Below are 25500 nucleotides of genomic sequence, written 5' to 3'. Positions count from 1 at the left end.
CTGTCTGGTGAATGTCTGAGGGACATGGTGCTGTGCAGCACAGGGAGTGGTGGTGTGGTATATGGGCCATTTTGAGGACAGAGACTGCCGTAGGGGAACTTGTGATAGATCGTGTGGTGGTGTACCACTGCACAAAGTGCTTCACACGGAGTTGAGGCAGAGCTGTAGGGCTGGTGGTAGCAATGCTGCATCTGTCAGAAGATATGCTCCTAAAAGGGGATGATGTTTCTGTGAATAAAGATTTCGACTTTTTTTCTCTGCTGTTCTGCCAAGAGCGTTATCTTTTGCTTCTTTGCTTTTTAAGTGGTGTACACATTAGATCAAGCCAATCATCCATCAAAGAACTCACAGCAGAGATTTGGATGACATCACACACTGCATTATTTACAAAAGGGAAGTGCTGTTATGGTTGGCGAAGTTGAAGGGATAGTACACTTCAAGAACTACTTCACTTTGAGTGTCTACTGAGAGAATATATATACTATAAGATTATGCTTTTCTAATGTTGTCATCTTTCAACAAGCAGAAACAAAATGTAGATCTCTCTCTCTCTCTCTCTCTCTCTCTCTCTCTCTCTCTCTCTCTCTCTCTCTCTCTCTCTCTCTCTCTCTCTGGGGACTCTGAAAGGACTGTGTGATAATAAAACAATAAAAAATAAAATGTGTGAAAAATAAACAAAAATATATGTGACGGATGCCCATTGAAACCTTGAAAAATCAGTAAACATCTCAGTAAACACATCTTTCTGTCATATGAGGGCCTTGATATATGAATGTATAAACCTTTTAGCGTTTTGTGTGTGTGTGTGTGTGTGTGTGTGTGTGTGTGTGTGTGTGTGTGTGTGTGTGTGTGTGTGTGTGTGTGTGTGTGTGTGTGTGTGTGTGTGTGTGTGCGTGTGTGTGCGTGCGCGTGTGTGCGCGCGCGTGTGTGCGTGTGTGTGTGTGTGTGTGTGTGTGTGTGCGTGCGTGCGTGCATGCGTGCGTGCGTGTGTGTATCATGTTTACATTTGTATACATGTCATCCCTCATTCAATATGATCTAGATATTCACAGGAGGCAGCATCCCCCCGTCGGCACCAGAGGTCATTTTAATGTTAGAACAGAATCCATTATGTTCACAGCCCAAGAGATAAATATTACAAACCCAATCCCATTTTCTCGCATTTGACAGCAATTTTGCAATGGCGATGCCAGGGGCACTGTCTGTTCGTGACGTTCCTGCTCTTAAATCCGATTGAAGTTTGATCTTTTATGACATCAGAATTCTGTCGAATGCAAATCTGAATGAACGTGCATCAGACGGGCATGTATACACCATGCATTAGTGGATGGAAGGGGTGTCGGAAAAGGCCACTGTTCTGCCGTCGTGCGGTGCAATCGGCTAGAACCAATTATTTCTAACAAATCTGGATTTTGAAAAAGGGGAAAATTGTCTGTCTAGCACCGCTTCATTACATGTGACATTTCAGATGCCAAAGGCTCTGTCACACCATTCAGGCTACTGTCGGTTCCCAACGCTGAGGCAATCTGTTTTGTTCAATAATTACGCCGTGCCTTGTCGTCCCATTCTTACCATTCAGCTATTTGCTGCTCCACTTAGCCTGACAGCAACAGATGTGAACGTTTTCTGCCCCTCTCATTGTAAACAACAGCTGATAACAATTGGGGTGCACTGCCATTGCCGGATGTAAGAGTGGGGTATTTATTTAGGTGGAGTTTACCCACAATTGCCTATGCCCCCCGTCATGCCATCATCGGTGATGACATTGGCTATGCAGTTCCACTGACCTGACTGAGGGTTTCCTCTGGCTGGCATAGGCCTACATGGTATCATGACAGCCAGAAAAGGGTGGGACGCTCAGGCAGTGACCATCAGAAAATGTAGCTATTGTGTGTGACACATGTTATTGTTTGAACCGTTTTTAGGTATATTTTGATAGTAGTATTATAGTCAACATGCGGACACACAGCTACAGTATATCCCGGGATGATACATTATGCATCAGATATCATTGGCATGACCCACATGTGCACTGGCTTGGAATTTGCCTACATCACCGAATTATGGGATGCAGTACAGCCGGCTGGTGGATCAACAATCATTCTCAGTGGGCTACTGTTTTCCCGACTCATCTGATCATCAAAATAATCCTTGTCTCCCTTAATAGCCATTAAACCAACCTCTTAGCTGACTGGCATAAAACTGCAGATTCGACTTCCTCACTGGCTGCACTCAGCAGATACTACACAGTATGGCAGGGCCAGGTTACAGCGCGTTACAGTAAATCTTGTGCGGCCCAAACTGCTGAGTCTGATAAAGCAATGGCTAAAGGCACTGGAAACGACTTTGAAGTAACAGTTTGTGAAGGGGCAGTATAGAACCCCAAGAGGTGCATTAACGTAACATTAATATGACCTAACGGTTTAGTGGTGGAGCTGTGAACTCAAGGGGTTAGTTTTTCACAAGGTGTTAAGTCGCCCTTAACTTCCATCTTCACTCATTATTTATCTATTCTATGTGGGCTCCTACCTTAGTTTGGTTTCTTTCTTTTTTTACATGTGGCCTATTTTCCACTTTAACAAGGACATCCTGGTTGATTTCCATGTGTGGGTTTTAACAAGGTGAGGGGTGCTGCCCTATTTCCCCATGGTAAAGCAGGGTGTTGCTAATCACCCTTTTTTTCTGCTCCAGCAAAACAGTCCCACACATGTTGCCGCAGATGAAATGAGACCAAATTAACCTGCAAATTAACCTGCGTTGCGGCCCCCTAATGATACCAAAATTGTCTTTGTTAGTTTTTTTTTGTTAGTTTTCCATTTAGGACTTCTGTGTAATGTGCAGCCCTGAAATATATATTTAGTTTTATGACAGTACACTACCTAGAAAACAATAGGTCTACTGCAGGACAAATTACTCAGTACTGTGTAGGCCACTCTTTCATTCATTTCCCATCAAGGCCTCCCATGGAAATGGAGGTCGCGTTGATCCTTACAAAATGTAAGAGTGTGTGCTTGACATTTGAATGAGGCATGTTGTATTGCTGTTACCAGAATTCCCCAAATCTTAGCATCTTATAAGGCATGCAATTAATGTATCTGGTACTGTTGTTGTCAAATGTGGTTAACAGCCTCAAGTTGTGGAGTACCTCAAGATGCTAAGTAAAGTGAAACACTGCTTGTCCACGTTTGTGAAAAGTAAACTGAAACATTACTTGTCCAAGTTCTCACATGTGCAATACATGTTGGGCCACCAGAGAACTCATCCATACTGTATCGTATTGACCGTTAAAGAAAAAAAAATGTCCCATCCCAGTATTCTATCATTTTTAGCTTCTCTATATTATTATAATTCCTTTAGCACAAGCCTAGATTGTTAATAATATATTAGCCTATATTGTATACTCTATATCAGAGATGGGACCAAGTCACTAATTTCCAAGTCACAAGTAAGTCTCAAGTCCTTCCAGTCAAGTCTGAGTCAAGTCACAAGTTAAGACACATTTGACCAAGTCAAGTGAAAGTCCAAGTCGTGCCAAAGCCAAGTCAAGTGCAAGTCCAAGTCCTTAACAAGTCAACTTGTATTCTATGTGTAATATCGACAATTGCTTTTGGTCATAAATTCATTACCTCATGATGTCCCTTACGAAAATTGATTTCATGCTTTTTTGAGCATGGTTCGGCATGGTTTTTGGTTTGACTAGGTTTAACTATAAAATGAACCATGGTTTTACTCTGAAAACTAACCATGGTTTTACCACGGTTTATAATTATTCATTAAATCACACTTAGTTGCCACTTCTTTTATCCAACGCACATATTGGTGACAGTCCTTGGAGCAATGTGGGGTTAGGTGGCTTGCTCAAGGGCACTTCAGTCATGGATGGAGGTGTAGGGAGAGGTTCAAACTCTGTGATCTTCAGTCCAACTCCCTAACCATTACACCACGGCTGCAAACATACGTGATACTATGGATGGTTCAGAGTACTATAGAGAGACCATGGTTACTACAGTAAAACCATGGTTACAGTAAAACCATGGACGCTTTTGTAAGGGGTTCTAAACAAAAATAGTAGGCCTACTGGTACTGTTTAAGGGTAAATCGTTTTAGTTTTTTTTTCATGCATTTTTTTCACACACAAATGCAAAAATGACTTGGAATGCTATTGCAAGTCATTACAAGCTAAAACTGTCAAGTATAGTCAAGTCTCGGTAGCGTACCCGTCAATAGCGTACAAGTCGAGTCAACTCACAAGTCATTCCTAATATTGGAAAGTCAAGTCTCAAGTCGAGTCATTTGTGACTCAAGTCACTAGTCAGTCCAAGTCACAAGTCCACATCTCTGCTGTATATTGCATGTATATATTTTACTACTCAGCCAAGTTTACACTCTTATACTCATCTCATTCAATCAAAACTGCTGGTCTCTGTGCGTGCGTGCGTGCGTGCGTGCGTGCGTGCGTGCGTGCGTGCGTGCGTGCGTGCGTGCGTGCGTGCGTGCATGCGTGCGTGCGTGCATGCAGGAGAGAGAGAGAGAGAAGAGAAAGAGAAACAGAGAGAGGGAGGGAGGAGGGAGAGAGAGAGAGAGAGCGAGAACTCTGCCTATGGCTGAATGTACAGTAGCCTATGTGTGTGTTTATATATTCAATATGCTGTGCAATAATGTCTATGATGTCTTGTGTACTGTGCAGTCTACCATGGATCCTACCGTAGATGTTGCTTGTTACCTTAATTTCTCACAGGACTAATAGCCTACATATTATTCTACTCTACTCTACTGTACTATATAATATTTATATCATAAAATGTCAAAAAATGCTGTAATAATCTACAGCACCTTTTCCTTTGGGTAGTTCATACCTTGGTTCCTCACACTGGGGCCATTACTCTAAGGCAGGGTTTCCCAACCTTTTCCAACTTAGGGACCACTTGAAATGGAATGTGAAATGGAACGGGGCCGTCTGACCCTAAAAACAATACAACTCAAATAAATAGTCCACAGCCACACACACACACACGCACGCACGCACGCACGCACGCACGCACGCACGCACGCACGCACGCACGCACGCACGCACGCACACACACGCACGCACGCACGCACGCACGCACGCACACACACACACACACACGCGCACACACACACACACACACACACACACACACACACACACACACACATAACAATAATATTTTGAAATGCAGAAATGGATTTTAAGGCTCATTTGGAATACTGTACCTTCAAGGCCCACCAGTGTTAGTTTGAGAATCACTCTACGGCGAGTGAGAAGGGGAGTGTTTATGTCTCTGTAGGGAGAACAATCTCTAATTAACACCTGATCACCACTTGGTGCTTGAGGATATATTGCTCTACTGAGATCAGTTTGTAACACGTGTGAAATACAATTTAGGAAAGCTTTTCAAACCTTGTATTGTGTTGCCAGTGCATTTGGGTGGTTGACCAACACACATTGTTATTTTGTTGCATTTCCAAGTTATTTTAGCTTGTCTGTGCAGATGTGAAGGAATATACCAATAAAAACTAAGAGCGACATTATTATATTTAACAATTTCTTTGAAGTATTGCCTACACTTATAACACTTATAAAACCCCTCAGAATAGCCACTTATTTAAAGCCGTAAGAGGAGTTTTCATGTGGTTATTTCCTTGAAGCGTGTAATATTTATGTGGCACTCAGTTTATGTGCTAGCAATTATGAAGACAAGAATAATTAATGTTTGAGACATATTAATTACCATTCCAATTAAATTAATTACAACATTGAAATTTTATTCCACTGCACCCAAAGTAATGGGTCCCATTTTTTAATCTCTTGCTCTCTCTCCCCTCTCTCTCTCTCTCTCTCTCTCTCTCTCTCTCTCTCTCTCTCTCTCTCTCTCTCTCTCTCTCTCCACATCTCTGTAAAGCAGCCAGCTGTTGCAACGGAGCACCAGTGTGTGAGAGAGAGTGACACTGTGATGCATGCTCCCCAATCTGTCATTCTTTATTGCACTGTCTGAACAAAAACTGGGCTTTTTCTTAGCGGCTGCTATAAAGATGTGCGGAAAAGTCAACAGTGTCAGGGCAATATGGGGACTTTGTAAGACTGTGTGTGCTATTTGCTCAGCCACAGCTGTCACACTCTGCACTGTTTTTCGCTGAGCCAGAGATAAATTGCATTTAGGCAATTTGGTGTGACTGTTTTTTTCTTGATCTGTTTTTTTTTTCTTGATCTATTTTTTCCTTCTTCTTCCTCTCTCCCTGTCTTCATTGCTGACCCCCCCACCCCTTCCTTCTCCAACCCACCGAGAGGATGCAACAGTAATTGGGCGCGTTGGTTTTTAATATGCAGTGTAATGTCGGGGAGGCATATGCTCCCTCTGACACATTGATAGTGACGTTATTTGGCTATATTTAGTCTAATTGAAAAGCGAGAATAAAAGCCTCTCATCTGTTGTGGTGTAGTTGAGCTTTGAAGCCCCTCCGTGTGTCGCCTTGGTCTTTTCTTAGACTTGGTGTGTGATTGGAGCTGGTTTGAATTTTTAGTGGGTAATCAACTATGTTTAAAAAGCAAAGTTTTAAGATCTCCTCGGGTGTTATGTTCTCTCACCACGTGATGAGCTGTTTCGAATGGCGTAGTAAATTAGTAAATTTGATGATTTACCAATCTGCTAGAGCCAAATCTGATTTTCCAATCCACATGCTGGCAACAACAAAAAAAACCTCCTTCCAATTGTACTCCTTGTTTGCCTTCTGGGGTTTTAACCACCAGGGAATAGAGTTCTTTGCATCAGTCTCATGATGGAGGCATCCACAAATTTAATGAGATTTTTCCCCTTTGCAGCTGTTTGTTTGATTCTTCAGTGTTTTTTCAGTGGATGTGAGACATTGTCATATGAAGATACCTTGTTTAATAAATTAAAAAACATGTATGAATGTTATTTTTTATTATTTGCGTAACCATTTGGAGACGGTACATGGTACCTTGCATGGTTCTCGGGAATTCTGGACAGTGACAGCAATGGCTCTCCAATTCTGCATTAAAAAAAGGGTGAATGACATTCTGTGTACAGAAATTACGCTGTCCTATCAGTACACTTTTTTCCTGTCCTCTTTTCAAGCGGGTCTTGATGTTTCTTTCCCGGGCATCTTTCACATGCCAACGTACTGAAAAGAGGTGTTAGTGTGTTTTGTTAGCATCCTTAGCGCAGTTTCAGTTATCTATCAGCTGTGTGTGTGTGTGTGTGTGTGTGTGTGTGTGTGTGTGTGTGTGTGTGTGTGTGTGTGTGTGTGTGTGTGTGTGTGTGTGTGTGTGTGTGTGTGTGTGTGTGTGTGTGATTTGAATTTGATGTCCTCATCTTTAAACAAAAGGAATAACTGTCTTCCAAAAAGAATAGCAGTTTGGTCCACTGCACAACAACCAGAAATGTTAGATAAAAGAATACAGCATTTCACATAGACAACCCACCTACCACCCCCCACCCCACCCACACACATACACATGTACGCAGTAATGTGCGGTCAACTTTATGGCTGGTGAGGCACTGACTTTTCCAATATCAGATTTTCAAATATACATTTTTGTAAATTTACCAAATACGCCTACTGATAAGTTTCATATGTCATAGCTTTCTTAACATAAGGTAGGCCTACAAAATAAAACATGCTGCATTTCCGTAGAGAAAATGTTATTAGATCTCTCACTCTCTCTCTCTCTCTCACACACACACACACACACACACACACACACACACACACACACACACACACACACACACACACACACACACACACACACACACACACACACACACACACACACACACAGGATTCAAACAGTGGTCTCACATAAACCACACAGCAGCAATGTGGACAAACAGAAGCATCACGGCAGAGAGAGCTGGAGAGCAGAGCAGAGGAGAGGAGAGTAGTGGAGAGGAGAGGAGAGGAGAGGAGAGGAGAGGAGAGGGGAGAGGAGAGGAGAGGAGAGGAGAGGAGAGGAGAGGAGAGGAGAGGAGAGGAGAGGAGAGGAGAGGGGAGAGGAGAGGAGAGGAGAGGAGAGGAGAGGAGAGGAGAGGAGAGGAGAGGGGAGAAGAGAAGTGGAGAGGAGAGGAGAGGAGAGGAGAGAAGAGAAGTGGAGAGGAGAGGAGAGGAGAGGAGAGGAGAGGAGAGGAGAGGAGAGGAGAGGAGAGGAGATGGGAAAAGAGAGGAGAGGAGAGGAGAGGAAAGGAAAGGAAAGGAAAGGAAAGGAAAGGAAAGGAAAGGAAAGGAAAGGAGAGGAGAGGAGAGGAGAGGAGAGGAGAGGAGAGGAGGAGGGGAGAGTAGTGAAGAGTGTAGCTCCTTCACAGCCCACTGCTCTCACACACACAGGATTCAAACAGTGGTCTCACATAAACCACATCAGGGCGGATGCTCAATGAAAGACACACACACACACACAGGATTCAAAACATGGTGTCATATAGACCGCTGAGCACCACGGCGAACAAACTGGTGTGGTAGCTTTTGTGATAAGCACCGGATTCTCGTGCAAATGTAGGCCTACATCTACTTGTACGAGGCTACGGCAAACGATGTGGGACAAAGGTGTGGCAGGAAGCGAATGTCAACATTTAAACAGAGATTACTACACAAGCTTCGATATGGTCACCAAATATTTTGGGACTGTCATTTATGTTATGCCTACACTTTGGAATTAGATCAGAGTCTTGTAGTTAGGCTACACGGGTATATTTGATTTACCTCAACGCCCTGTACTCAACTTTACAAACAGTTACAGGGCACATGAGAATCCTGTTCAGATCACAAAAGCTACCACCACACCAGACAGAATCACGGCGGATTCTTTATCTCCCCACGGTTCTCACAAACACAGGCTTCACACACATAGGAAACACTGATCTTACCTTTAACTGGTACATCAGGTCCAGGCGCCGCTCTTTTCCTTCACTTTTGGCGGCATGCTAACGTTACTTTAGCCGGCGCTGTTCATCCAAAGCCACATCTATTCGAGACGCCCCAAACGTCCAAAGCAATTTGGCATTGAATATGAATATGAGTAGCCGCGAGGATTTGTTTCGTGAGGCTCCTTAGTCCTTAGTAAATTGTTAAGTCGTGAAATCCCATGCGAATGTTCTTCCACACATTCTCGCCGGTTGCAAACAAGACACCGGGGAAACAAAAAAATAGTTTCTGTTGTACCGCTCACTTTGAAATGATCGGGTAGTTGACCGGTCACCTGCAGCAAACCCTTCAGCTCTGTCGGTCCTCCATTCTTTATCACATATTTTCCACTTGGAAATCCAACTTTGAGAATGCTCTTAGTTTCGTTATGAAATCCACTTGTAGCAGTCAAAGTGAGCAAGCTAGCCAACAACACCGACTGACTGTATTGTGAATTTCAGATTCGCTATGACGTAACTGGCCAGCAAGACTCAACGCCAGAAGGAGTCTGCGGCCAGGCTACTGCTGGCCTCACCACTGTATATTTCAGTGGGCGTTCAGAGTAAAGAAATGATAATCACACGTAGAAAATAGTACAAAAATTATCAGGAAATGAGGGCACACCATACATACTTCTATTAAGTGTATAAAAACGTTTAATACAATATTACCAGGTTGCATTCACAGAACGAGCAAAATGGCGCATGCGCTCAAGCCTGTTAACGAGGGATTGCGCAATCCGGGGGTGAGGCAAATTCAGAGTTGCCCCAAATTCAGCGTATTCGGAGGAATTTGACATGAAATGGGCAAATATTACGATTTTGGCCACAAAAATGACTGAAAACGAGTGAAACAGTTTAAACACTGCTTAAATGGTAGTTATGGTGCAGATGCTCGAAAACAATAGCTGTTATTGTAACTATTATTCACATTTACTGCATCTCATCATAATCATCTGGGGCTGGTGAGGCCGTGCCTCCCCTGCCGTATTGGAGTGCACGTGCCTGATGTACACTCTAGCCCACCTCCATCTGACAAACATACCCCCTATGTTTGAGCAATGAGATTGAATTAAGAAGTTTTAACGTTTCAACAAATGTTTCCTTCATTAACAGTAACAGTATGTACAAGGTCACATGTTCTTGTGCAACAATGGCAGTGAGTAGAGCTGATTGTGTTCTTGTATGGAAAAGGTGATCAAAAAAGTGTGAGGTTTGCGTGCGTGAGCGCGTGCGTGCGTGCGTGCGTGTGCGTGCGTGCGCGTGCATGCGTTCGCTTTTGTGCGTGTGTGTGTGTGTGTGTGTATGTGCGTGCGTGCGTGAGTGCGTGCGTGCGTGTGTGTGTATGGCGCTATTCACTTGCTTTTACTTGAATTGCTTGACTACACAAATCGCTATGCATTACGTCTGGCGAGCATATGGTAAATGGACTAATAAAATGATAATGTGGGGTTAGGTTAAGCATCACTTGTACAGTACATCCCGTCATGTAAGAAAGTTCAGCAACTATGTGATGCTCTGTGATATTCACATCAAGTGTCTCCTCTTAGTAAGCACTGCCATCTTGACTTCCACCTGTCATGAGACTCAAAGACTGAGTGCATCCACACGCGCAATGTGAAAAATGAACCTATCCTGCGGGCTGAAAACCACGGAGAGACACACTTAGCCATTCAGCGAGAATGGGCCATCACTTCAGCGTATCGACCAAGCTTTCCGCATCACTTTAAGGCTTTCTAGTGACAAAAGACTTAAAGGATGGCACTTTCTATATTGTGAAAGGAGAGAGTGCTACCGACTGAAGTTTAAAAAAAGTATAACAATAAAAACTGTTCCATGGATGGGTGGGTTTAAAGACTTTTTAATCTGCACAGGGGTGTCATGGGAATTCTCTCACTCACAAATGTGTTCATAAAGGGAGTAACAGAGTTTCTTTTTTGCCCTGAAAGCTGCCAGCTAGTTGTATTTTTTCAGTACTATGTTTTCCTTGTTCTTTTTCTGCAATGACTCATCAATTTTGTGTTTTTCTTACTTTCTATAGAATTTGATTTGTCATATTGTTGCATGTTGAGATCACATTGTGTCATACATTTTTAATCTGCAAACAACATTTGTTTGCAGCTGTATGTGTTTACAGTCAGTATAATCCATCCGGAGGATTCCATTATGTTGTTAGTGATGGTGCCTCGCTGTAGTCACCAAACACGGAGAACAACAAGGAGGCTACAGGGGGCTACTTTGGTGCTGTCATTAAAAATTAAAAACATGCAAGCAAGGACTTTGCGGTTTCCTTCATAATTACATAATGCCCTTGCATGCTATACTAATAAGATAAAGGGATAATCAAGTCTCATCTTAACACAAAAACCAGATAAATTATTCAGAACGTGCCGATGGGAAAGCTTCCTGATAATATTGTTTGCTAAATGGATCTACGCCTGGGCGATCTTACTTTCTGTGGGAATATTTGCACAAACAAAAGGCGCAAAGTAAGACACTACAGGGCTGTTTGCGAGGGGGTTGTGTGTGTAATTAATGGGGACGGCACAGATACTGCAAAGTGACAGCACCAACGTCCTTTGCAGAACATCTTCATTGCCATATGGTAGCCAGCTTGAAACCATTACTGGCACATGCATGATTATAGATCACACAGCATACATTAAGAAACTCTAATGATAGCGAACAGGCAGAATGTAGTTGGAACTCAAGACTGCTTCCGTGATGAGATTTATCAGAACTAAACAATAATTCCATCTATGATATTTTCATGATATGAGTACATACTATACAGTACTGTATGTGATGTAGGAAGCGGTGAATAAAATAAACTTTGCTGTATCTGTGAGTCGATGGGATGCTGTTAGTATACCTGATTTGATTAGTTTCAACGACCAAAAGTGAGTTACCAAACACTGCTGCCAGGACTATTACAGGGTTTACTGGTCGTTTGTTTTTTTACAGGAGAGAGATCAGTCTTGTGTCATGGGTTTGTATTAACTATATGTTGTATGCTCCACATTATGAGATGCAATAAAGAAAATGCTGCAACAAAAAATCCTAAAAACTCTGCTTAATGGTGACTCGGTTTAATCCACAAGGACGTTACCATTTCCACAATGTAAATACTTGCTTTTATGTGTTAATCAAAGACCTTGCTTAATCCACACTCTGCTGTTCATCAGGATATCGATCGTCCAATGAGAGAGCCCCATGTTTCTTTTTCCATGTTCCTTGTGTGCTTTTGTACCATTTTAGCCTTGTCATCTGTTTCTTCAATGTCAGACTGCTCACTGATCCTTTCTCTCCTCTCTCCGATTTTGAGCACTGCTTCATTGTCATCATTATGGTTTTTTTCTTTGCCTGCTTGTTTTTGTTTTCTTCCCCTTGTACTCAGCCCTCACACTCATGGCCGTATCTTAATGCTAAATTGCTGCTAAATATTAGAAATGAAAATCTTCAAAGTGAAGGGTTTTAGAGGTATTTGAGGACGTGGCCCTGTTGTTATTTAATTTACTACAAACAAATACAGGTTGTAACAACCCTTAGATATATTGTTTTTGGCTCACCTTTGTCAGAAATAATATAGGTCTACTGTACATGTTTTTTTTTAAAAAGCGTAGTTCCAAGTTTGGTCATTTAAGTGAAATTAAAAAGAAATTAGACCAGGTTCTGTATGCTTTCTTCATGAACAAAAAATAGGCCTTCAAATACTGTACTTCGAGAAGTTGTTGAGTAAGTTTGCTCCAGAAAAAGATGACAGGTGAACAGGTGAAAATTGAGGATCAGAGAACCATTTTGGGTGACCCCCTCTCTTCAACGAGTAAAGACGGAGTGCATATGCTGAGTGAGATGTCTTACACAACATTAGAGATTGTGAGTAATCGAAGATTACACAACTATCACCATTGTTCCTGATGAAAATATACAACACCAGACAACCAACAATTTTCTGTGGCATAGGGACGTGTGGGTTGATTACACGCTTAAATGGTGTTTCATAATAGATAGGGCCACATACAAATCTGCCAAGCCTCATATCAGCAGGTCACACAACAACATACCAAATATGCATAACAATGCATTCTATATGACAGTATATGAAAAAATAAATCTTGTAAAATATACGATGGGAGTGTGAAACCTGTTAATGGAGAACTAGAGGATGGTGAATGCAGCTATAATTCATGCGCTCTGCAAATTATGGACACTTTTCTTCTCATAACAATAGCAAACATGCTGCAGTGACTTAGTAAAACAAGGCTGAGATGGATATTTGTTTGTAAGCATGGGCTCCACCAGAATAAAATGGAGGTTTTGGATTGGCCCAGCCAGAGTTCAGACCTGAATCCCATCAAACATCTGAGGGGTGATCTGAAGAGGACTGTGCAGCACAGGAGATGCATTCTCAATTTGTGAGATTTGGAGTGCTTTCGCAAAGGGTTTATAGTTATACTGTAGGCACTGTATCTGTTACAACATGAACCAAAGTTTAGGCCATTCTACACAACTCCCACTTCCTTCTACCCTCCCACTTAGCACGCGCTGCTTCAAGATGGCCCCTGCTTTGCTGATGTCAGCCTGGTTGTCCAGTTAACTGCTAATTACTGCGGCTGGCTACCACTCTTTATTTCTTTGTTAAAAGCAGGCCACCAGCTATCGACAACTCCATTCTTGTGGGAGAAGGTATAGTGGCTCTAAATATAAACCAGGAGATTTACTTTGTTTCATCCATCCGGCTGGCTGCTGCAGTCAATTGTGTCACGCCCACTACTACAAATAGGTAGCACCACCATAGAGAAACAACAAAGACCTCTGCTTTCTACTTTGTCGTCTTGTTTTTTAAAGAGATTTGTATGTGTTTATGCCTTTCTTGGACAGTAAGAAAGTGTGACAGGAAATGAGTAGGAGGGAGGGGGAAGGATAGGAAATGATCTCAGGTCAGAATTGAACCTATAGGTCCTTGGTGTAATGATAGGGCTCCATTGCCCACTGAGCCACCGCAACCCCGCTTTGTCTTCTTCAAAACGGTAGAGAGAAGGCAACCCTGTCTCTAACCTTGATGAAGTGTCTATACAAAGGGATGAAATAATAGCTTTCAGATTAGAGCATCCCTGAATAGAACAAAGGACTCAAATCCCAGTTCCGAGCATGGATGAATATCGCTTGATTATTGACATCAGTCACCAATTAAATACTGACGTCAGGGCCTTTAATTTTATGTTCAGAGTTCACTCTGTATTAAGCACATTCAGTTGCTTTCTCTGTCCTTTACAGTGAACATTCAATAGAATGCCATGTCCAGTTACTGTAAGTTCCAAATAGTAGCCTATGTATAACAGATAGCACCTCATTAAATAAAAATATATAGGCAATATGAAAAAGAAGATTCACCAGCATTTTTCATCAAGCAAACAGAAGAGATTTAAAACTTGAAAAGTATACACGAGTGAATGTTTATGATTAATGAGTTTTTAATTGATTTCATTAGCTTTGACATTGGGATGTAAATGTGTACTTGAAGGATAAAGTATTGAGATGTCTTTGAAAATCCTCCATGAAACTGGTAGAAGAACAGAGAGATCATCCATTACATAGGCCTACGGTAAACACACCCTTCATGAATGAGCGTATGTCAGTATCTCACAGCCTTGTTGTCATGGTAACCACAGAGGCCTTTCAGGCAAATAAAAAAAGGACAAGAAAGGATCAAAAGCATGTACATTTTGCCCCCTCCCCTCCCCCCCTGACTGTTTTTAATTTTCATAAGCAACATTCAATTTTGGCTGAATTTATGGAGGGAAGTCTTCACAGAGCTCCTTAATGTCCGCTCAAAGGACAGCACAACACTTTTATGTCAATGGCCTTTGAGCACACTCTCATTGTCTGACTCCACTGAATCCTACCTTCTATAATCTGCGGGTTGCGTGTTCAGTCTCGATAAGGCCAAACTGTATCATTTCTTAGAAGAAAAAAAACATTATTTCGTTGTTTTATACCCAGACCCAGAGTTTTGCTCAATGAGACTTCACTGCTTGGTTCGAATTACGTGGGAGCCAATGGAAGCTGAGCTCCCATTCCCTCGGTGCGAAAAATACAATTCCATAAAGTGGTCCGTTTGTCTCCCAATCATGGTAAGAGAATCACATTCCTTTCTCCCTCTGGATAAAATTAAATTAAAAAATCAGACATGACACCACGGTCGATCATCACTTTAAACTAGCGATCCGGCAGGATAATAGGGTTTTTCCACAGGATCCGGATCCGGTTCCAGGATCCAGGATCCGGTAGCCGAGGCTTTTCAGTCAAAATAGTTTGAGCCAACGTGATAAAAAGGGTCCACGTGTGCGAGTAGGCTATGTGTTTCAACCCTTTCGTAGGATTCGGTAAGCAGTGGATCCGGTATCCGGCAGGATCCTAAAAATCAGTATCCGGTGCGTCTCTACTTTAAGCGGAATTACATCTTTAATGCACAGTAAAAAGGTGAAACAAGATGCAAGATAGGTCTAGCCTACAAATGCTAAAACAATCATTTCAATGTCATCTCCACTCGTGTTGTGTATAGGGTGGCCAGACGTCCGTATTTAGGTAGGCCTACCGTCCGTCTTTTCTTGTCCTGCGTGGCACAGCATTAAGGCGGACAAAAATGCACTAAAAAGCATGAAATCGCATCTAAGAAACACAAATTTTCTTGGGGGAGTCCCCCAAAACCCCCCGTAGAAAAAGTTGTCTGAGAACCCCATAGGGTCAAAGTTATAATTTGAACCCTGTTTCACTGTTCTGAGTTGTAAAAAAAAATGTGACACATGGGTGCACTAGCGCAAAGCATTAATGATATGTATTCATTTCAACGGGGTACTATGAGGAAGTCCACAGTTCATTTTCCTGGACAGTCATGAGTAAGCGGGGGGCAGTCATGGGTAAGCGGTTAGGGCATCAGACTTGTAGCCCAAAGGTTGCCGTTTCGACTCCCAACCCGCCAGATTGGTGGGGGGAGTAATCAACCAGTGCTCTCCCCCATCCTCCTCCATGACTAGGGTACCCTGAGCATGGTATCTTCCCACCGCACTGCTCCCCAGGGGCGCCATTGAGGGCTGCCCCCTTGCACGGGTGAGGCATAAATGCAATTTTGTTGTGTGCAGTGTGCAGTGTTCACTTGTGTGCTGTGGAATGCTGTGTCACAATGACAAAGGGAGTTGGAGTTTCCCAATATTCACATAAGAAACCAGTACAATCCTGGAAAAACCTGGACGTGTGGCAACACATATGGCTCTCTAAGTTTAGTAAGAGTAATGGAAATGTCACAGAGACTTGTTTATATGACAAGATAGTTAATGCGACAAAATGAAACACTGTGTCTTTAGCGATGAAGAAATTGTACTTTGTAATTGAACAAACTTCCTCAAGGAAAAGGCTTTTGTTTTTCATGTTGGCTATAATCACTTTTATCACCAGATAGGGACACAAGAATGAGCAGCCGACATCAACATTTATATCGTTTTTGCACAAACCAAAATACAGATCCTCTCAAGGTGTTCAACATGCAAACCAAGGTGCACGTGCAGTAACATGTTTATTCCTTTAAAAGAGTAGTCAATAACTGGGTTTAGATAGCTTGGTCCAGTCAGTAAGCCAAGGCTCATACTCCTCAACAGGCAGCTCAACATAGTCTGATTGATGAGAAATTATTCAAAAGAGTGATGGAAAAGCGATCCCAATGTCGGCTCCCAGATTATAGGCTCATACTAATATACATCAATTTATAGCACCCAACATACACTCAGTCAGTTGGTCTATTTTATAGAAATAATCTAGAACCCCCAAAGCAGTGCAGCAATGTTATTTCTAAACAAGGGGTCTACATAGAAATATCCAAGACTTTCTTTTACAGTGGAACACCTTTTAAACATTAGCCTACCACAAGGAGAGTTATGGTTTTCCGACCTATAGCAGAAAGGAAAGCATCAGCCACTGCTTCAACCCTGAAGCCTGTTGTTGAACACAATATAAATAATAAATAACCGTTTACAGCATATTAGTATCCCTTTAACGGGGGCCTTTGCATTTCTAAAGCAAATGTTTGTAAATTGTAATGATGTGGGAGAGCTGACAGCCCTGTCATGACCACCGCTGTGCATCTTTGCTGTCTCCAACGCCTAATCATTAGGCACGCCTACGCTACCCTGTCTTGATGCACAGGAAACGTGTGGGGAGGTGTCAACAGAATAGTGCCCATAAAACCCTCTTCTAATGGCATGAAGTGACACTCTAGCAGCACGGCGTTCATTAAAGAGTGGGTGAAAATACCACCAAGCGCAGGGGTGCCTTGACAAAGGATGGATGCTGCTCCTGGTACATTAATAGTCACTTTGAGAGATTGCAAGGTTTACAAATATGAATGCAACTGTCTCCTCGTCATTTCCATAATGGGGAAATATCAAGAATAACAGGTACGCTTCTACATTAACAGGAGAGCGTATATTTTCAAAAAGGTTATATGAAAAAAAAAATCTCTGGGTTCACACCATCACACTGAAACTGTTGCAGCGTTCCTCAAGCTTCTGAAACAGGATCAGGTTCTGTACAATAGCAGGAAAGTGCCCATAATTTCAAAAAGATGATTTGGGAAGAAAGGGTTCATGGAAAATTGACACCAGCAAAGTCACACTGAAACTGTTGCGACTCTTCCTCAAGCTTCTAAAACAGGAGCAGCTTCCAGCAAATGCGCCTGCCATTCATTTGCATAAAGCTGTGCACACATCAACCTCATTAACAGCAGGAGACACCACCTCTAAAGCGCAGTCTTGAAAGAGAGAGAGAGAGAGAGAGAGAGAAAGAGAGAGAGAGAGAGAGCTGCACGAGCACGAGCTCCGTCAGCTCTGGGGGCATGTTTGTGGGTTGTGGGGTGACCCCCTCATGTCACATTGACAGACATGCATTATCTCTAAATGAACTTCCACTTTCATGACCACCATCCTCCCAGCCTACCACCCCCGGGGCCCCCGCACTCTCCCTGTGACCGCACGCGGTGTTCCATATGAGGGGGCACAGTGGGAGGCTTGGCCTCTCTCAATGACGGACCGTCTCACAATCAGCTGGAAGTGGGCATGAAAATCTATGGGCTGCTGTCATTCGCCCACCTGCTGGTGCAGTTTAACAGACGTGTAAGTTGGCCAGGGTGTCTGGTTTGGGTTCGCTGTTGTCTTGCGGAGATGATGGACCCTGGTGTGAGGGTGATGTGAGTCGATCAGTAGCATCTTTTAAGAGCAAAAGCTTTCTCTTTTTCCTCTTGAGCCACTTCCTGTGTTTTTGTTTAGTTTCCTCCTACATTAATGTGTATATATTTTAGGAAGGTTTACTGAAGCCTGAAGGATTTTTTGAGTTTTGCTTTTTCCTCTACACTACGACCCCTGTGAATGCGTGCATATCTTAGCCTCTGGTTTTCTGATATATAGCAGCACTGATACAAATGCCATGGCCTTGCAGCTTTTTTTTGGATCTGATCAGGGGCGATCACAACAGGATTTGTCTTTGCTTTTGTGAGAGTTTGCAAGGGCTTGTGTATGATGCCCACGTACGCGCACGCGCACGCGCACGCGCACGCGCACACGCACACGCACACACACACACACACACACACACACACACACACACACACACACACACACACACACACACACACACACACACACAGGTTTGAGAGGCTCAAGGTCTTCAGTCATCTTGTGTACTCCCAGCCCCCCCTTTTTTCCCAATCCTGTAACCCACCGACTGGCAGGTAATATATTTGCTGGATATTACAGTGCTTCCTTCTCTTTTGTTCACCCCCTCACCTTATCTTTTTTTTGGAGGCGCATCACGTATCTTCATCTCGTTGGAATAAAATTACAGATCCTTCACTGTCAGCGAGGCATGGCACGGCTTTCAGCCAGCTCTGGCCCACCAGCAGTGCAGTAGAGTGCGGTACAGTGTTTTACAGTACAGTGCGGTGCAGTTCAGTGTGGTGCAGTGCGGTGCAGTGCGGTACAGTATGGTGCTCACCTGGGTATATGTGTTGTGTCTCCACAGATCCCCCAAGTGAGCTACGCCTCCACGGCGCCCGAGCTCAGTGATAACACGCGCTACGACTTCTTTTCCCGCGTGGTGCCCCCCGACACCTACCAGGCCCAGGCCATGGTGGACATCGTCAAGGCCATGAAGTGGAACTACGTGGCTACGGTGGCCTCAGAAGGCAGCTACGGGGAGAGCGGAGTGGACGCCTTCATACAGAAGTCCCGAGAAGATGGTGAGTGGAGGTTTCTTCTTGTACTTGGCATTTTTGCTTCCTCGTGTTTTTTGCCCAGTAAGCTTGTGAAGTAATAGTTTTAAACTGTTTACAATTAAGGGGTTGAGACACATCACAAGAAAGTACATTGCTTACTTACTTCCTTGGTGTGATTCTTGAATATTTAAAAAAATCTGTTTTAGCTTACCTGTTTGTGGGTATACCAAATAATTCATCTACTCTCCAGTTCCAATTATGCACGAAACAAAAGACCATATCTGTTACACAACCACCATAACACAACACAACGCAAACACACATAATGGTGAGACTTCTTTAAAATGCCCTCCATGTAGCAAACATTCCCTTCCTTTTTGTCGCCATATCTATCTCAAAGATTGTAAGTCTGGGGGCAAGAATTGGTCTCTGGCCACAGAATTACATCTTTCATCGCCAGGAACATGGATGGAGGAGGAAAAGGGGTCTTTCATCTGGCAACACTAGAAGGTCATTCAGGTATACCAATTGCTGCCCTCCACCCCCCCCTTACCTGATTGCCCTCTGTGAGTCTGGAGGATTGCCAAAGAAGGACACTGTAGGTATTAGTAAGTGGCTGAAGGATTAATAGCAAACCCAGCCCATGCTTTAGAATAGTGGTTCCCAAACTTATTTCTCCGGGGGCTCCCTTTCAGACTGAAGAATATTTCCAAGAAGCCCCACTGGCATACATATTTTGTCCCTTAATATTGGTTAATTGCAATTTGAAATTCACAGGAGTAAGTCGCCACATTTAGTAGCCATACAAATGAATGGTGTTACTAAGCAATTTATTGATCAGTTTTATAATGGTATACAGTTTACAGTATGAAAGCATATATTCAATGTTTTAACAGTGTCTATGATCTGTAGGTAACAGTCTCTTCTCCCCTCGACCCTCCTAGTGTGCCTCCATGTCCCCCATAAGGATCCCGACCCCTAGTTTGGGGACCACAGCTTTAGCGAATCGGGTACTTTTTTTCTCTTTGTGCCTCACCTTGTATTGCACCCTGTTCCACAGTCACTGGTAGGATTGTGTCAGGTATATAGAGTGAGATGATTGATATAGTTTCAGCTTTCTCCTCCTCTTTGAGACCTTTCTGCTATTTATCTCTGCCAGCCTAGGTTCACATCCACTTTAGATAGACAAGTACCATCCATTTGGCAGCAACAGTACAGTACAAGAAATGCGAGCTTTTCTTTTTTTTCTTTCTTTTTTTTTGAGGCCATATTGCGGGTGAAACAAATTGAACGAGTGAATTCTCATTGGCTTGGATATCAGGACTGACCTAAAAAAACACGAGACAGCTCTCTGGAACAGTCCCCACTTGTCACAAGCCATTTCTGCCGGTACTTTTTACAGCTTTGTGGACAAAAAGTGACAGCGTTTTATTGTTGCTCCTTATGCAGCCCGATAATGAGATTTTTGTTGATTTTCGCCAGCCCTTTCTTGGTCTGGCACCGTCCAGTCATTGAAGCTGCTGCTGCAGCTCAACAATCGAGTGCTGCATCCTGTGAGCAGTGCAACACAAATCGTCAAGACAAGAGGCTGTCTGGTCCTACCCCTGATCCCCTCATGCAGAGAGGCTGTCATGCCCAAAGCAGACATCACAGAAGCCTCAAACGTGCATGCACACACACACACACACACACACACACACACACACACACACACACACACACACACACACACACACACGCGCGCGTGCACGCGTGCACGCGTGCACGCACGCACGCACGCACGCACGCACGCACGCACGCACGCACGCACGTACACACACCCAACGACCATATCCATATGGATAGTTACAAATACAGTGACACTTCATGCACACATAGATAAAGAGAGAGACAGAAAGAAAGAAAGAAAGAAAGAAAGAAAGAAAGAAAGAAAGAAAGACAGAAAGACAGAAAGAAAAAAGAAAGATAGAAAGAAGGACAGAAAAAAAGAAGAGAAGAGATTGCCACAAACGCCCTGACTGAGCGCATGTGTGGTGTGCAAGCGTGCGTGGAGTAGGAGCGAGTGAGCAGCTGCTCCTCTCCCACACAGTGACCCAGGAAATGACTCCACTGCAGGGGAACAGGAACACAGACAAAGACCCTCCTCACCAGAGGAGTCACCAAACAGTCAATCCTGAACACTCAGGTTTGGGTAAGGACAGTCAGGATCACGGGAAAAAACTAGCCTAAGCGTAAAGTAACACTCTTCAATTATCTTCAAGTATCCCCCTTGGCAATATTCCCCAGGAAAATCTTAGAGGTTATTTGGATGGGAGGTTAGAGTCCAGCATCTATGACCGAGAAGAAATACTTGGACCTCATTGCATGCATACGTTGTTATTTTTATGATTAAAGGGACACTGTGCAGGAAATGGTCAAAAAAGGTACTGCAACTATGCTGCTCATTGAAACTGGGTTGGCTATCACCAAATTTGATATTTACATGAAAGTTTACAAAGTAATAAACAAATATTTTCTAGTATGGTCCAAGTAGAGTCATTTTTGCAGCTAAAAATGGCTATTTCTGGAAATTCAAAATGGCGGACCATGGAGAAGATCCCCCTTTTCATGTATGAAAAGTGAACATTTTCCAGTCATAATGAACACTTCGAATTTGATGGTGGTGATAAGTATTCATGAAAAAGGTAACGTTAGTGAATGGGCAGCATGAATTCTGGAAATAAACAACTAAAAATCCCACACAGTGTCCCTTTAAAATAAAATATGGAGAGAGAGGGGGGGGGCACAGAGGGACACAAAGAGACACAAAGAGAAAGACTCAGAAAGAGAGAGACCCCCAGAAAGAGAGAGAGAGCTATCTCCAGAAACAATGTACTGTATTTGACCATAGTCTTGCAGAACATTAGGATTTCAGCACAATGGACAGCGACCATACAATAGGTACAATGAATAGCCCTGCCAAGCACAGTCCACACGCACAAGTCAGTTTGTTTGTGTGTATACAGTGTCCTCTACTCTCTCACACGTTCTCTGTCTTACATGAACACACACACACACACACACACACACACACACACACACACACACACACACACACACACACACACACACACACACACACACACACACACACACACACACACACACACACACACACACACACACACACACAAACAAAGTCAAAGGCAAAAAAGAAAGGAAGGGGAGAGAGAGAGAGAGAGAGGGAGAGAACGAGAGATAAACATGTAGCACTTTACATCTTTCCGTTCTGCTGTAATCTTGTTTATGAAGCATGCAGCGAACCCTTGTGCAGATATGCAGTATATGTCTCCATGCCAGTGCTGGGCCAATCCTCTTAGGGCTGATTGTTGCCTTCCCTCATCATAAGTCTCCGTGGGTCAGAGAGGAAGGCTGGCACATGGATGCACAGAGGCGTTATGCGACTGACTGGGCACAGATGATGATAGATGAATACAAGGTGCAAAACAATCCACGGGTATTTAGACAGGCGGGGGTGGAAAAGTTTTGAGAGAGAGAGAGAGAAAGAAAGAAAGAAAGAAAGAAAGAAAGAGAGAAAGAAAGAAAGAAAGAAAGAAAGAAAGAAAGAAAGAAAGAAAGAAAGAAAGAAAGAAAGAAAGAAAGAAAGAAAGAAAGAAAGAAGGAAAGGGAAGCACTTGTGTGTTGCTAAGACAGTGCAGGCAGAGGTGAGCCAGATGATTGACAACAGTACGGGACTTTCAGGCCAGAGCCCCCAAATAGCCCCAGTATCCTGTATATTCGCCTATGTGTTGCAACACACATGCATAAGCTGTGAAAAAAGGTTGAAGGAAGTTGTAACAACACATTCCCCCCTCTTTCTTTACCTTGCTGCCGAGCAAGCAGCGCACGCCTTCCAGCTGTTTTATATTTCCCAGACACAGATGATGAGATGAATGAGAATTTACAAAAAATGCTTTGCGACTACATTTCAACAGATGGAAGTCTTCAAAGAGTACATTCTCTTTTATTTTTAGCTGTTAGTGAAACGGCAGAGATCATAAAAGACTACTGTAACTTGAGCTGAAGAAGGTATTATATTCATCAGTATTCATATACAGTCAATATGCATAAGGGGCTTTAGATCATAAACATACTTACTTTATTTAATTACCAAGGCCTTTGTATTCCTTTTGGAGCATAAACCATTGATAAAAAGTTTCCATTCTTATCTGTCTTGAGCCATCCTCTCCAGTTGCTTTCACAACGGTTTCTTCTTCTTGACCTGCGTTACACAGACTTCAAGAATTCTAGGAACAGATGTTCTTCAGTCATGAGCTCTCTTGGTAAAACTTTAACATAACCTTGCCACAATCAATGCTGTGCTGGGTTCTGTGCCGAGGTCTGGCTGTGCGGCGTTTTTTCCATAGGGACACTGTCATTAGTATGTGCTGTGAGAGAGCACAGGTCAAATCAATTAAGGGGAAAATGCCAAGTGTGTTGCCTCTGATGGTATTTATGGCCCTGCGGCAAAGAGCTTCTGATCACACATCAGTGTGCCATCAGTCCGAGATTCTGAAATCAATCTGCTATTGAATTTAGGCCTGGGCTGAAGAGCCTATGCTGAGATTTTTTTTTTAAAGAAAAAGAGAGAAAAACATACTCAAAATGACTGAAATTAAATCACGGGCGCCGATAGGTCAGATGTGTTAAACTGAAACTGAGGCATGGCACCTACACTATAGGCTATACTGTACAACAAACATCAACATCAACCCTGAGCAACAGTATTTACATTTGTTCATGTCAGTTCCTCAGCCCCTGTAATGTGTTTCACTTTGATTAAATTAAGGTTCCATTACATTAAAAAAGCTTGATCCAGACAAGCATTGACGGCAGTAGCCCACCATTAAGATTAAAAATACACAGGCTGGGACGGCCACAAAGAACTAGCCTGGCCGCCTGGACAAATCCCTATGGATTACATCAGTCACAGTAATCGTATCTGTCACGCCTTTCCTATGTGACAGTAATAGAGGTGTTTCTCAGCATGGCGCACACCTATACAGCACATCGATTACATCTTGATAACTGCTATAAGCATATTAGGAGGCTTTACTGCTCTATAGCTTGTTAATGAATTACATGTGCTTCAGCGCAGCGTGATTTATTAAATTAATTCAATCAATGAAATATCTGAATGTTACAATTGTATCTTTCATCCTAGTGTTGTTGTGCCCTTTTATATGTAGGGTGTGTCTCCACTTTGTTCCTGTTGTTCTTTTTTCCCTTGTACTTATGTAAAACAATTTGCCTCTGGGTGTGCAAAACAACAAACCTGGCTTGCTCCTTTTCTGCCTCAGCACCTGCCTGCCCTGTGCCAAACTCCAAGCTAGTGCATTGCAGACAGACATCCTAGCCTGACAACAGAGGTCAATTCTGCACAGCTCACTGTCTGATCAAAGCCATACTGTATGATCAAAGACTCACTACATTCACCAATGTGATAGTTCTATATCAAAAAGCCCCGAGCAGGACAAAGTGCAGTACAGCATCTGCCGTGGCCTTATTCCCACAACTCACAATGAGAGACTACAATGAGCCAGAACTGCTTGTGCAGACACAATGTTATTGCTAGTAAGCTAAAAGAAATGTACTAAACTTTTCTTTGCATTTGCCTTAATGGCAATGCCCCATTGTGACCTTGTGTTCCATTATTACCTTTTTGTAAGTTGCGCTTGATAAAAGCATCTGCTAATGTGCAATTAAACTACACTTACATTATATCATAATTATAAGACAGACAGACAGACAGGCAGACAGACCGACAGACAGGCAGGAAGTCAGACAGACAGACAGACAGACAGACCGACAGACAGGCAGGAAGTCAGACAGACAGACAAACAGACAGGCAGTCAGAAAGACAGACAGACATACTGACTGGCAGGCAGGACGTCAGACAGACAAACAGACAGGCAGGCAGACAGTGACAAATACAGTAGCTAAATCGAAGTGGTTATATGGCTCCAAGACAGGGCTTATGCTATAAAACTTCTACACCAAGTATGATGTGTACATAAATCATTGTTTTAATGAACGGTGATGATAACAGACTGAACATCTAAGTAAAAAAGACAGCACATAAATACAGACACAAATAACACATAAATAGCTTTGTTTGGCAGACCTGAACGCCGCTTTACTTGGAGCTGCTTCTGTTGGAAATATGATTAATCACCTTGCAAGTGTTTTGGACATTTTGTGTCCTGGTTGATAAGGGTACGGTACATCTCTGTGAATGCAGAATACCGCTCTTACAAATGG

The 25500-nt window shown here is 43.0% G+C and overlaps 1 protein-coding gene across 1 annotated transcript in view; it reads left to right on the top strand.

Annotated features, from left to right (window-relative positions):
• Nucleotides 1-25500, top strand: part of LOC134462899 (metabotropic glutamate receptor 4-like) — a 190156-nt gene that overhangs the window by 72129 nt on the left and 92527 nt on the right. The window contains exon 2 of the mRNA XM_063216151.1: nucleotides 19008-19224. Within this exon, the coding sequence (XP_063072221.1) occupies nucleotides 19008-19224 (217 nt within the window). The remainder of the gene's footprint in view (nucleotides 1-19007; nucleotides 19225-25500) is intronic.

Source organism: Engraulis encrasicolus, chromosome 14, assembly GCF_034702125.1.
Source record: "Engraulis encrasicolus isolate BLACKSEA-1 chromosome 14, IST_EnEncr_1.0, whole genome shotgun sequence".
Classification (NCBI taxonomy): domain Eukaryota; kingdom Metazoa; phylum Chordata; class Actinopteri; order Clupeiformes; family Engraulidae; genus Engraulis; species Engraulis encrasicolus.
The sequence above is the reverse complement of the archived record's forward strand: the minus strand, read 5'-3'. Positions and strand labels throughout refer to the sequence as shown.